This window comes from Rhincodon typus, chromosome 14 (assembly GCF_021869965.1).
Source record: "Rhincodon typus isolate 14 chromosome 14, sRhiTyp1.1, whole genome shotgun sequence".
Lineage (NCBI taxonomy): Eukaryota > Metazoa > Chordata > Chondrichthyes > Orectolobiformes > Rhincodontidae > Rhincodon > Rhincodon typus.
The window spans coordinates 23,636,967-23,650,893 of record NC_063345.1 but is presented as its reverse complement, the minus strand read 5'-3'; the positions used below and the strand labels follow the sequence as shown (position 1 = coordinate 23,650,893).

At 39.9% G+C, this 13,927-nt stretch overlaps 1 protein-coding gene and 3 non-coding genes across 4 annotated transcripts; 3 read left to right on the top strand and 1 right to left on the bottom strand.

The window, feature by feature from the left end:
* Positions 1 to 3,932: 3,932 nt before the first annotated feature.
* LOC109913255 (cytochrome c oxidase subunit 7B, mitochondrial) lies at positions 3,933 to 9,588 on the bottom strand. Its single transcript, XM_020513104.2, has 3 exons — positions 9,465 to 9,588; positions 5,684 to 5,808; positions 3,933 to 4,138 (listed from the first exon to the last, which is right to left on the bottom strand). The coding sequence occupies exons 1-3, from the start codon at positions 9,499 to 9,501 to the stop codon at positions 4,061 to 4,063; spliced, it is 240 nt and encodes a 79-aa protein (XP_020368693.1). The 5' UTR covers positions 9,502 to 9,588; the 3' UTR covers positions 3,933 to 4,060.
* A 551-nt stretch (positions 9,589 to 10,139) lies between these two features.
* Positions 10,140 to 10,253, top strand: trnal-caa. The gene is made up of 2 exons: positions 10,140 to 10,177; positions 10,208 to 10,253. It is a non-coding gene; the product is annotated as a tRNA-Leu (tRNA).
* A 1,173-nt stretch (positions 10,254 to 11,426) lies between these two features.
* Positions 11,427 to 11,541, top strand: trnal-caa. The gene is made up of 2 exons: positions 11,427 to 11,464; positions 11,496 to 11,541. It is a non-coding gene; the product is annotated as a tRNA-Leu (tRNA).
* A 1,647-nt stretch (positions 11,542 to 13,188) lies between these two features.
* trnal-caa lies at positions 13,189 to 13,303 on the top strand. The gene is made up of 2 exons: positions 13,189 to 13,226; positions 13,258 to 13,303. It is a non-coding gene; the product is annotated as a tRNA-Leu (tRNA).
* Positions 13,304 to 13,927: the final 624 nt, after the last annotated feature.

The window sequence follows — 13,927 nt, the reverse complement described above, 5'->3', positions numbered from 1 at the left end:
TGGCAGATGAATTTCAAAGTGTGAGATGATACATTTTGGTAAAGAGAACATGGAAAGACAGTAAAAAATAAAGATTACTACTCTGAAAAGTGTGCAGGAAATTAGAAACCGAAGTGTATATGAGCACAAGTTCTTAAAGGTGGCGGGATGTTTACAAGAGTGGTTAATAAATCTTTATGAATAGGAGCATTTGTTAATTGTTTATTAAGGCTTTATTAATAGGGATATAGAGCACAAGGGTAGGAAGGTTAAACTGAACTTGTATAAGACACTAGTTAGTTCTTGTGTGTATATCTGAGTGTCACACTTCAGGAAGGATGTGAATACATTGCAGGAGTGCAAAAGAGGTTGATGAGAATGTTTCAGGAATGAGAACCTTCAGTTATGAGGAAAAGTTGGGATAAATTTCCCTGGCGAGCAGAAGGTGTAAGAGAAATTTGATAGAAGTTTCCAAAATCACGAGGGTTGTTGATGGAATAGATGGGGAGAAAGTGTTCCCACTTAACGGCTTGAAAACAAGATAGTACAGATTTAAAATAATTTGTAAAAGAAACAAATGCAATGTCATAAAACATCTTTTTCACAAAGCAAGTAGTTAGGACTGGAGTGCATTGCCTGAAATGTGGTGTAGACAAGTTCACTTGAGGCATTCAAGAGAGTATCGGATAATTATTTGAATAGAAACAATGTTCATGGTTTTGGGGAAATGGTACAAAGTTCTAATGCTCATTCAGACAGTCAGTGTAAATTAGATGGGCTGAATATCCTTGTTCTGTGACAACTTCCCTTAATATTTAATGGTGCCATCATCACAAGTGCCCCAGCAGCCACGTCTTGGAGATCATATTGGTTTGGAACAGAACTGAACTAACCATTGTTGTCTGGAACAAGTGGCTGCATGGAATAAAAAGATTCCTCAAAGCAGACCTATCCGCTCTACCAAATTATGATCCAGGATATTTGGACAAAACTTCATCCTTTGTTATTATCCATTAGTCATTGTAATCATCTGTATCATCACGCCAGCACCTTAAATTATGAAAAAAGGCCTAAGGTTTTCCAAATCTTAATTTAAATATGTACAGAACGATGAACTGATCATCCTATACTGTATACTCACAGATATTTAAGAGATGGAGTTGAATGTTATAAACTGGGGGCAGTGGATTACATACAGTTTTCTGCAACAAGGACCTCATGTCTGCTCTTTGACTCTCATGAACCCAAATGATCTGATAACCTCTTGCACCTTTGTTGCCAGTTATGATCTGGCTCCACCTGGTGGCGAAATTTGTGATTACAAGATGATAATATTCCATTTCCTTCTAAATATGCTTGTGGTAATCAATACACTGGAGCTGGAAGAAAACAGCAGGTCAAGTGGCATCAGAGGAGCAGGAGAGACAACATTTCAGGCCTAAACCCTGCCCTGTTGAAGGGTCTAGGCTTGAAACGTCAACTCCCTTGCACCTCTGATGCGGCCTTAACTGCTGTGTTCCTCCAGCTCCACATTATATTGACTGTGACTCCTTCCAGCTCCAAGTGCATTGATTCTCACTCCAGCATTTGCAGTTCTTTCTCCTCATGCGTGGCAATGTTTACATTATTGAAAGTATTATACATTGGTGTTGTACATCATAGCTGAAACAAGATTGTTCAGTCTGGGGAATACACTGATTTAAGGTAACTTGGAAAAGATTCTGTGCCATTTTTATTCAGCAAGTTGGATTGGGCAGGAATGTACAGATTGAAAGGGTGATGGAAGCAGATTCAACAATAACTTCCTAAAGAGAAGTGGATAAATTATTAAAAGATATTTTTGCAGGGATTTGTCGATGGAGCAGAGGTCGATAACTAACCAGATTGTTCACTGGAACAGCCAGGATGTTTAAAAAATGAAATTTTCTAATGGACACTGACAGTAGTAAAAATGCATTTCTCAATGATTGTTTGACGTTTTAATTCCATATTGACATTGTCATTTTGAAGGCATTCAAACCTTGTGGGTACAATTACATAGCACTGATTTTCTCTCCAATATCAATGAGCATCAGCAAACTATTTGACAATGAAACATAGCATTGCAGTTGATCCAATCACTGTTATCATGCAGTGTCCTCACACATCCAGCAACGTTTGCAGTATGGTAAACGTGAGCCAGCAACTTCTTCAGGTTTTGTTTGTCTCATTCTGAGCTACAATATTCAGACTACTTGCAACATTAAAATAAACTCAATCCTGTTCTTATATGACACTGAGGAAACAGCAGCAATCATTGATCTACCTCGAATGTGGTTTTGGATTCATGTCAGGCAAATTTATTTTTTTATTTTGAGGATTTGTATGTTGCAGCCCCTGTTTAAAATAACCTTGAATAAATTAGTCATCTTTGTAGTGCATGCTTGTCACCTCGACCAGTATCATTTCAATACTATCAGAAACTTGACTTGATAAGAGAAATAACAAGGAAGGGGATATATTTGAAGGATATTTGATAAGAAAGGGCAAGATCATTGAAAGTAAAACAGGTAATTAATGCTCAATGTTTTGAAAACAGGATGAAGAAATGGTCGAATAATATCAAGCCAGAGATGTGGCCCAGTCAAGTCTACATTAAAATTAGAAATCAAATTTTAAAAAAAAAATCACATTACTCATAATATAGAAAACAGATCAGAACTCAACTCTGAAGATTTTTAAAAATTCACTAGTAGGACATAGACATCACTGGCCAAACCAGAATTTATTGCCTATCCCTAGTTGACCTTGAGAAGTTGGTGGACCTGCTTGAACTGCTGCAGCCCATGTGTTATAGGTAAATTGACATTACCAATAGAGAGGGATTTGCAGAATTTTGTCCCAGTATCATTGAAAAATGATTTTGATCTAAGGCAGAACAATTTTTTTAAAAACCATCACATGTAATGATGATCTGGAAGGTACTGTCCAAACAGACCTGTCAACTTTTTAAAAAATAAACAAGATATTGGATAAATACATGGGAAAAGCTGCAGAGAAATAGAGATGTTGCACAAATTTTAAAGAATTAGTTGTCAGTGACCAAAATGGTCTGATTGTGTACTGTGCATGCTTTTGTTCCAAATTTCTTTATAAATACATTTTAAAAATTTGTTAATGGGATGTGGAAGTCACTGGCTTCACCAATATTTATTGTGCATCCAAATCTCCCCTGTGAAGGTGGTAGTGAGCTACCTTCTTGAACTGCTGCAGTCCTCAGAGGTGCAGATACTTCCACAAGGCTGTTAGGTAGTTGCAGCACAAGTTGCAGGATTTTGACCTAGTGACACATGAAGGAACAATGGTAGAGTTCCAAGTCATGGGGTGCGGCTAGGAGGGGAATTTCCAGGCGGTGGGCTGCTCGTGTACATGCTGTCTTTGTTTCTCTAAGTGCTAGAAGTCACAGGTTAGGAAGTCACCACAGAAGTCTATTGAACGATGGCAGTGAACTTTATAGAACACACTGCCTTCACTGTACATTAATGAAGGGAGCAAATGTTGAAATTACTAAAAGACTTTACAGTCCATATTTACAGATTCAGTGTCCTTCAACAAACTGACTTTTTGAATCATCAGAACTTCCAAATCCTAAACTCTTGCACTAATCTCAAAACAAATGTATACCTGGTTACCCACTTTCTTTGCTCTAATATAAAACAGGACAAGCAGGGTTCAATCTACATTTTTCAGTTTTAAAATCTTCACCTTGAAAATCAGTTATACAGCATTTTTTGCCTTCCCACCATAACTATGTATTTTTGTTTGTTTTGCTTCAATCTACATTTCTAGCAACCTGTAAAGTGTATGTGCATGTAAACAGTGTAAATCATGTGCAAGTTGTTAAATATACATCTTCATTGACAAGCAAACTTTGCCAAAAGCTTGCTCTACCCCAACCCCAAAAAGAACACAAGTTTATTATTTATTGATTTACTATGAAATCCAGTTTACATAGGTAATTATTACAGCAGAAGGCATGAGCCGAGACTAATACACAATTCAGGCTCTGTACTCCTATTTTGCAAAAACTTGGTCCATTCATTTAATCCTCTCTCCATTTTTGAGGGGTGATCTTGCCAACAGGAGACAAGTTCCATGTAAGGCCAGTCTGTGTTGAAACCTACATACAAACAGAAGCATGTAAGAAACAAAAAACAAACAAACAAACTACAAAATGTAGCTAGTTAAATTTAAAAGTCTTTCTAACAGCAAATTCAACTCTAGCAACAGAGTTGGGAACAAATCTGCAGGTAGTTTAGTGATCAACAAAAGTAGGAGTTTGATTTATTTTATTAATTAAAAACCAAAGAGAACAGCAGATGCTGTCAATCAGAAACAAACAAGCAATTGCTGAAAAAGCTCAGCAGGTCTGGCAGCATCTTTGGAGAGAAAGGATTTCTGAGGAAGGGTCACCAGACCTGAAATGTTAACCCTGATTGCTCTTCACACATGCTGCCAGACCTGCTGAGCTTTTCCAGCAATTTGTGATTTTTAAAAAATTGTTAGATTAAGTGAAGATCAGAATATTGGGCAAGGGGGCAGAAATACAAAGCAGCGGTTAGACCCCAGTTAGAATTCTGCATTCAGTTCATAGAAACTAGGAGCAGGAGTAGGCCATTCAGCTCTTCAAACCTGCTCTGCCATTCAATATAAATCATGTCGATCCTCTCTAAGCCATATTCCTGCTTTCTTCCCATACCCTCTGATGCCTTTAATATCAAAAAGTTCTCAATGTTTTAAAAAATATGCTTAAGTGTGTGACTAGGCCTCCAACAGCCATCCAAGATAGCAAACTGAACAGTTCTGAGCACCACACCTTAAAGGATATAACAGCCATGAAGGGGAGCCTTACAGACACACAAGAATGATTAAAAACAAAATATTGCAAATCCTAGAAATCAGAAACAGAAAATGCCAGAGAACAGTATTAAAGACAACAAACAACAACAACCAAAACTTAGATATAGATCAACCATAATCTAACAAAGACAGAACAGGCCTTGGTCCTGTTCCTGGCATAAATCCTTCAATGGCTTGATAAGAAAGATTGAACGTCCAGATGAGAAAAGCAAGTGCGTATTTGGGAGTTAATGCTTCATATCAATTCAGAAGTCCTTGATTAAACTGCTGTCACATTTACGGACCTAACTCCTGCAATGTAATTTGGCTTGCAGGGAGAATGTCACCTCTGTTTTAATGGGCGGGGTGGGGGGGGCGGAGGAAGAGGAGGAGGAGGAGGAGGAGGAGGAGGAGGAGGAGGACAATTTTTAAATAAATAGAACATCTCTTTCAGACATGCAGATACCTCTGGAGGTGGTATCTGGAGGCCTTATAAAAATAATCAGCATCTGATAGTTATGTGAACAAAAATAGAATATTGTTAGAAGCGTTTTGAAGTCAGATGAATAACATCATGAGGCAAATCTCTCATGCTCAGTTGAATTTTTTTTAAAAATTGCTACTGCTGCTTCAGCAATTTCACAAGCAAGGGACACATTCAATGCCTGCACTGTTGAGTTGCCATAAAATAGTACCTAGCACATCACCAGCTCACAAGTGATAGTGACCTAGCAGTCCATTGTTGACTTGGATGATGTCTCAGTTACTTGATTTTGAAAATGTAGAAAAAAGCAAATAGATGATCACTACTAAGTTAAAAACTTACATAACTCCAAACTACAACACAGAATGTCAGTCCTCCCAAAAGGATAGCATTTCCATATTTGTCATGGAAGTCAGGACCAGTCTTGTGGTGAGCCCGTCTTGCTGCAATTTGACGAATGCTCCGACCTAAAAAACATAAAAAGATCACCAATAAATACCAAATTCTTTTTGACTGCAATTATTCAGCTTCAGAGACAATTGTTAATTCTACAGCGAGTGCATTCATCTGAATTTGAGGTACATCACATTTCAGTTGCATTGCAGGTACCACTCAAAATGGTAGGATTCAGAATGATTCACCAACTCTAAACTACAGATGTGGCAACAGTGATTTAGCAGATATCACAAATCTCAACAGACTGAAGTCAACAGAACAGTCAATAAGATATTTCTCAATGAAATCAACATGTCATCAGGTCTGATCTTAATGATGCACTGAAATCTGGAAGGAATAAAGCAGGGTAATATCACTTTTATGCTTAAAGCAAAACAAAATGTCAACAAATGCTCGCTTAATTAGGAACATCTACATTAGAATTGCAGTCCCTGATGTTATACTTAAGTGAATACTTAAGTAGGAAAATAGGTCAAGAGCTTTTATTTTCTCAGGTCAGAAAACACCTGTAAAACTTCCAAAAAATATAGATGGTCGTCAACTTATGGATATTTGACAGTAATGAGATCCCATACAGGTGTATTAACATTAATTTAAGATTTGATGTGAATGTTTCCTTGTACATAAAAATGCCGATTTATACTGTGCTCCCAATTCTGTACAAGTCAACTTGTGAATGTTCAACAATGGAACTCATTTGCAACCTAGGATCTGCCTGTATGTTATTAAATACAACTGGACTTATGGAAACAATACAGCAAGTGATTTTTGCCGAGTTTAAAATACACCGCTTTCACAAGATCTAATGCTTGGTTACCTGTAATTTCTGGTTCACACTAATTTGATATGAGTAAGAGATGTTCTTGAATACCAGGAGTCCAGAATCAGGGTTCACAGTCTAAGGATAAGGGGTAGGCCATTTAGGATTTGGACAAATAAATTTCTTCACCCACAGTATGGTCAGCTTGTGGAATTCTCCAGAGAAAGTGGTGCAGGCCAATGTTTTCAAGAAAGAGAGATAGTTCTTTGGACTAAACGAATCAAAGTATAGGGAGAAAACAGAAGTGGGGTACGGAATTGGATAAGAAGCCATGATCACATGGTACAGTGAAGCAGGTTCAGAAGGCCTACTCCTATTTTCTACATGTCTATGTAATTGCCAGGAGCATAATGAGTGTCACTGCACAACTGCAAGTTACTCAGTGCAAAATAATCAAATTCTGTTTCAACTTATCACAATAGTCATTGCTGGCATTTCTATCGAGTTTGCCATTCTGCTACTAACAAGTTAAGACAAAGGTCAAGACTGTTTGCCTTTTACAGCAGAAGCCTTTCAATAGTTATTATGGAGTGAACAATTTACAAGCACAAATGCAATATAACCAGTGTGCAACAGAATCGTTTTTCTTCCACAGCTACACAAGGAGCCATAGTTTACAGTAGAAGTTAGATAACATCCATGCTTCACAAACAAAACAGATACCATAACTGAAATCTATTAAAAAGTTCTATTACAGATGGTCAGGATATCCCTTCTTCACATGAGGTGTTCCATTTTGTTGTGTGGCACTTCCACTGTGCTAAGTGGAACAGGTCAAAAACAGCAGCTCCACAAGGTGCTATCAATCATGAGTAACAGTAATATTGTACTCAGCCACAATCTGTAACCTTATTACAAGGTATATCCCTCAGTCTAGCATTACCAACAAGCCAAGAGATCAACATGGCTCTATAAACAGTGCAGGAGGACATGCTAGGAACACCACCAGGCTCACGTCAAAGTTGCATGTCAAGCTAGTGAAGCTACTACACAGGACAATTTACATTCCAAACAATGTGATCGACAGGGATAGACCAGCCTCACAATCACTGGTTAGATCAAAGCTCTATAATCTTGCCACATCCAATCATAATGGCGGTGGACAATTAAACAGAAGGAGGTGGCTCCATCAATGATTCCACTCCCAATGATGGAGAAGCCCAGCACCTCAGCACAAAACACAGGTTGAAGAGTTTGAACCCTGCTTCAGCTAAGTGTTCCCTTGACTTCCTCCAGAGGCAAATAGCAACACAAGTGCTAGTCTTCAGTCAATGCACTTCACTCCACTTGATAAAAGCAAAGGCACTGGATAGTGCAAGATTTAAGACTCTGACAACACCACATCTATAGCACTGAAGACATATGCTCCAGGACTCTACACCCCTAGCTAACTCTTCTACATACACCTCCCACATTGGCTGGAAAGGTGCCAATATGTCCTGTCCACAAAAAAATCATGTGAAATTCAATTTGATTGATTTAGTCATCAAATGTAGCAAGATAAATTGAAAAGCGTGGTTTTGCTTGCTATACAGGCAGATCCCCATACAAAGTACATCAGGTTTGTAGAACTGAGTGCAGAATAGTGCTACGGAGGAGGAGGAGGAAGAGGAAGAGGATCAGAATTATAAAGGAAGTTGAATGGAGAATAAATTAACTCAAAGAGGGTAAATAACCTTTAAAGAAACACAAAACAAGAGACAAGCTGCATAATGGTGCTTCTAATATACAGCTTTAAAGAAAAAGGAAAACACAGTTTCTACTCAGATGATCAAGCACCAAACATAAAGAAAGAACCAACATTTCAGAAATAAGATCTTGACCTGAAATATGAACACAATTGGTAAGCTTTAAAATTTCCATCTTCAATAAAGTATCAGTTATAGCTCTTGCAACTTCCAACTCAAGTTTAAAATTCCAACAATTAACATGATAACACATGGCCACAGTAACCATAGCATGAGCTTAGGCTGGTCTTTGGCAACTGCTTCTTCAGGATCATCTTCAAAAATCAACTGATAAAGACAAACAAAACTATTCATCATTTCAGAAGGGTTAAGGATACATTTCAATTCAGGAAGCAGAGCGTAACCTTTTCAAAATATACCAGGGTAAAAGGACCCAGGTCCAGCTTTCCAAGGGAAGAAACATCCCAGGAAATAATACTCCCAAAGCTGTAAGCACAGATTGCAAAAAGGCAAATTCTGGAAGATACCAGGAAGCATCCCTTCACCCAGGTGGAACTGTACTACAAAAGATGCTGGTGTCTTACAAACTAAACGCAACAGTTAGAGACTGTAATGCAAAGTTAGGACGACTGGAATTTTGAATGTATAAATCAAACGGACTAAAATAAATCTTGACACCGAAAGCAACCTGGGGAGCTAGTACAACAGAACCAGACAGCCCAATACGTCGAATATGACTCTACTTATGACATACACTAAAAGCACAACAAATTACAACTTGGATGCTTTAAAAGGCACAGGAGATGGTGAGATAGTTGGATTGATTAATGAGAAAACAACAGAGAAACAGATACATCACATTCACTTTACATATCCAGCCGAGATTATTTTGCCGGGTAAGCCTGCATTTAAACTAAAGATTTCGGAAGCATTAAGTGGTTTCCTTTCCGTCAGTAACTTTTAATCACAGGCTCACATTCTCCTCACCAGCCTGTCCGCCACTACCCTTACACCTCTGCCTTATCTCCGCATTGCTGGTGACACGCAAATCCAAAACCTTTAAAACTACACTACATTTAAAACCTGAAGACAGATGCAGCAGCACGAGCAGGACGTGGACCCAGACCGGGACCCCGTTACCAAGCAGACATTTATTTACCCGTTAGGGAGAGAAGACTCCTGCTCAAAGGCACCATCTCTTCAGCACGCCCGTTTACCCTTCAGGAAAACAAAATGGTGGCCAACCAGCAACCACGCCTGCGCCAGCGGTCCGGCTTTTGACTCTGCAGATCATTTTTAAATGAAATTAAATTCACCACCTATCACGATTTGTAATTTAAATCGATGAAATAAAAGTACGGGGAAAGTATATTTGAAAAAATGTAATCATGGAAGGAATTTTTTTTAAAATGAGGGGAGAAAGTGACGCATGCGCACTTGCGTTTGTAGGCCAACAGCCCAAGAAACTACAGCCCCCAGAAAGCAGTGCGGCCCGCTCCCGTTTAAATCTTTCATTAATCTTTTACGTCTGGCGCATTTTCTCAACCACAGCGTGTTACTGCGAATAATATTAATGTTAAATGTTTGAATTCCATGGGAGTGAAGGGATTCTAAATATTCCATGTGTCACAGACCAAGCCAACAGACTTTGTGAATTAAAGTCAGGAACAGCCGCATTTCTGTCGAAGGATCGGCGGCTGCGACCGCCGTAAATAAAAAGCCCAAATGAAAAATAAAAAGAAACATCACAAGAACACTGAAAATATAAAGGCAAAAAAAGCTGCCTCGCCTTTTTTACTTTATAAAGCGAACTGTCAATAGCTTTCGCATCAGTGTCAGGATGGCCGAGTGGTCTAAGGCGCCAGACTCAAGGAGTAAAGTCCTTCCGCACAAAGCTGGGTGTTCTGGTCTCCAACTGGAGGCGTGGGTTCGAATCCCACTTCTGACACACTTTTTTTCCTATTTTTGTTTTTAAAAAATACATCCTCGTCAATAAATTAAGCTTTTGAAAATTAACCAATACAGATCCGGCACAAATATTAACCTTTTCAGGGCCTATCAGTTAACACTCAGTCGTATGATGAGGCTGTCCCTAAGCTAATTGTGATTGCATTATTGTAGAGTAGCGAGCTGCCAATTTCACGAGGTTATGCTAATCCTTCCACTTCCCAGTCCGGAAGGTCACCCTTCACTCTCCAATCGCTCGCACTGAAATGCAATTACAATAGCACAAACAGTGCTACTTGTTTGTGCTGCTATCCATAGTAAGGTTTAGAGAAAGGAGCAAATGCCCAGAATTTCAAGTTAAGTGACTTCAGACACGAAATTAGAAAAGGGAGGAACGCCAGAACCAAAACAAAGAATACCCAGCAGATCTGGTTAGCAGCAAAGATCGTTAATTCCTGTAAATTTCATCTTACAAATATCCCAACGCCAAGTTTCTGTCAACCTTGTGCAGTACTTTCTAATAAAATAGACGTAGTTGCTGGCTACCATATTTCTGTCTTGAAAGTGATGGTAATCACCACTGAACATGGCATCAACCCAAAGAATACTTCTTTGTAATGAATTTGAGATGTAAAGTTATTTCCGATTTATCTTTCTTTCAAGGCATTTTATAAACTTACGGAGTTAGAATCTATCAACAACAAGGTGCAGAGCTGGACGCACATAGCAGGCCAAGCAGCATCAGAAGAGCAGGAAGGCAGACGTTTCGGGCCTAGACCCTTCTTCAGAAATGGAGGTTTAGGCCCGAAACGTCAGCCTTCCTGCTCCTCTGATGTTGCTTGGCCTGCTGTGTTCATCCAGCTCTACACTATCTTACAAGAGAAGCTGTTGTCTTAACCACTTGTTTGTTGTTTTAATACAAAATAACATTGATAGTAACATTTCTTATCCAGTACCGAAAGACAACGACAGGTGTCAGTAGACTCGAACAGGTGCCCATAATATTTCAGATAGATTGCCTTTCTTTAAACTGTAACGAGCCTATTCTTTAGATTTGTGGAATATCTTTCAAATGTTCGTTTCATTTGCAGAACAACGATTCATACATGAACAGTAGCAAAAAGTGGCGCAGCGTGGAAGTCTGTCCATATCACATACAACAGACTAAGTGGGTGTCAGGATGGCCGAGTGGTCTAAGGCGCCAGACTCAAGGAATAAACTCCTTCCACTATAAAGCTGGGTGTTCTGGTCTCCGAGTGGAGGCGTGGGTTCGAATCCCACTTCTGACATGAGCTTTTTACATTCATCACTGGGAAACATGTCCCTATTCTCACTGCCAGTATCAACTCATCTCCTGGGTTCTGATTATCTTTCTCTGTTCTGTTCCTACTACCAAATATATTAAAATTGATCCAATGAAATGTAATGTAAGCTTGAAGAACATTTCATGTTTTTGATAAGAGGTTTGCAGCTCAACTTTCAAGTTCAACAATTTAAAATTCAAGAATTGACACGATGATCGAAGGGCCTCTTTCTGTGCTGAAATATTTCTATGACCCTCTAAGATTATAGCTCCTGCCCCCAAGGTTGCAAGAAATTGTTGATCTGGTGCAAAAGTTGACCCTAACATTTGGCCCAGAAATAATTAATTTTCCATATACATCACATATAAGTCGACCCTTAGCCCAGCCCCATCCTGTGTTGTTTAGTGCATGTCAACGCAAGAAGTTAACACAAAATTCTCATTGGAGTGCACTATGTTCCTACCCACTAATCCTGACCTCTAACATGGCCATGTGGTATCAAGAATAATCCTCAAGTACACGGTCCAGTTGAAACTCAGAGTCGGTAAGATTACACTGCAAATAATTGTTCAGTAGCGAGTGAACTCAAGATATTGGAGAAAGCAACAGAAATTGGATGATGCTGTCTTCACAGATACACAGATGGTCAAGAATAAATGTGGATAAAAACCAAAAGGATTGCGGATGATGTTCTGAGGAAGGGTCACCGGACCCGAAACATTAACTCTGTTTTCTCCTCCACAGATACTGCAAGAATAAATGTGAGGTTGGCAGCAGCAGTCCATAAATGTGGAACTGGAAGAACACAGCAGGTGATCCACATGTTTGGTCAAGACTGCCTCACCTAGCCAAACTTGTAAGTCACGGGACCTGACCACGCGTCAACCTCGCCTCGTACCCATACAATGCCATTTTCATGGTTCCAGCCCCAAACTTCGCCCCAAATTAAATTGTCTCTCTCACTTGGAGGAGGCGTGTGGCTGGCATTGGCGTTTCTTTGGCTGTTTCACCCTCCCCACTAGGTCTGGGAATAGCAGGTTTAACCTGGTGTGGAGTCTTCTCCCCATTAACAACTCTGCCGGAGCTATGCTTGTTGTTGCATGAGGAATGGTCCTATAATCGAACAGGAGCTGTGATAGTTTGGTATCAAGTGACACTTTAGGCTGCTTCTTCAAGCCTACCTTCAACGTTTGGACTTCTCTTTCCACCAGACCATTGGATGATGGATAGTGTGGAGCTGTCCCTACGTGCCGAATGCCATTCGACTTCAGGATATACTCAAATTCCCTGCTGGTAAATGCTGTTTTATTGTATGTGACCAATACTTCCAGGAGTCCTTGTATCACGAACAATACTTGCAGTTTGCCCATTGTCATCCCTGACTTTGCCAAACGGACTTTATGCACATCCAACCCATTGAACGGGCATCCACAATGACCAGTAACATTGAGATCATGAAAGGACTAGCATAATTGACATGTAACTGGGTCCAGGGCTTACTTGGCCATTTCCATGAATGTGGGGCTGCTGCTGGTGGCAATTTTTGTCCTTGTTGGCACTCTGGGCAAAAAGTGGTGCAGCTTGAGAGTCTGTGTAATATGTCAATATTACACTGAACCACATCAAGCAGATGTCAGGATGGCCGAGTGGTCTAAGGCGCCAGACTCAAGGAATAAACTCCTTCCACTATAAAGCTGGGTGTTCTGGTCTCCAACTGGAGGCGTGGGTTCAAATCCCACTTCTGACATGAACTTTTTACATTCATCACTGGGAAACGTCCCCATTCTCACTGCCAGTATCATCTCATCTCCCAGTTTCTGATTACCTTTCTCTGTTCCCTTCCCACTACCAAATATATTAAAATTCTTCCATTATATTGTTCCTATAAAATGTAATGTAAGCTTGAAGAACATTTCATGTTTTTGACAAGAGGTTTGCAGCTGTCCGAACTCAACTTTCAAGTTCAACAATTTAAAATTAAGAATTGACACGATGGTAGAAGGGCCTTTTTCTGTGCGGAAAATTTTCTACGACCCTCTACTGCCCCACCAATGCAGCTGTGTCAGCATCCAACTCTGGCCACCAGACATAGCTTCGTGCTAGCATCTTCATCTTGGAAACCCCTGGATGACCCTGGTGGAGTTCGACCGGTATCTGGCAGCGACCTTTACTCGGGACAAACACCTTGCTCCCCCGAGTAATATGCCATCCTCTATGGTAACCTGGTCTCGCTGGGTGCAGAAAGGTTTCAGTCCTGGTTGCAATGGCCCTTCTGTCTCTCTCATCGCCACCAGCTGTTTTAGTTTTGCTAGGACAGGATTATTTTGTTTCCATAGTCGGACATTGTCCACGGTGACTGGAAGGGTGTCCA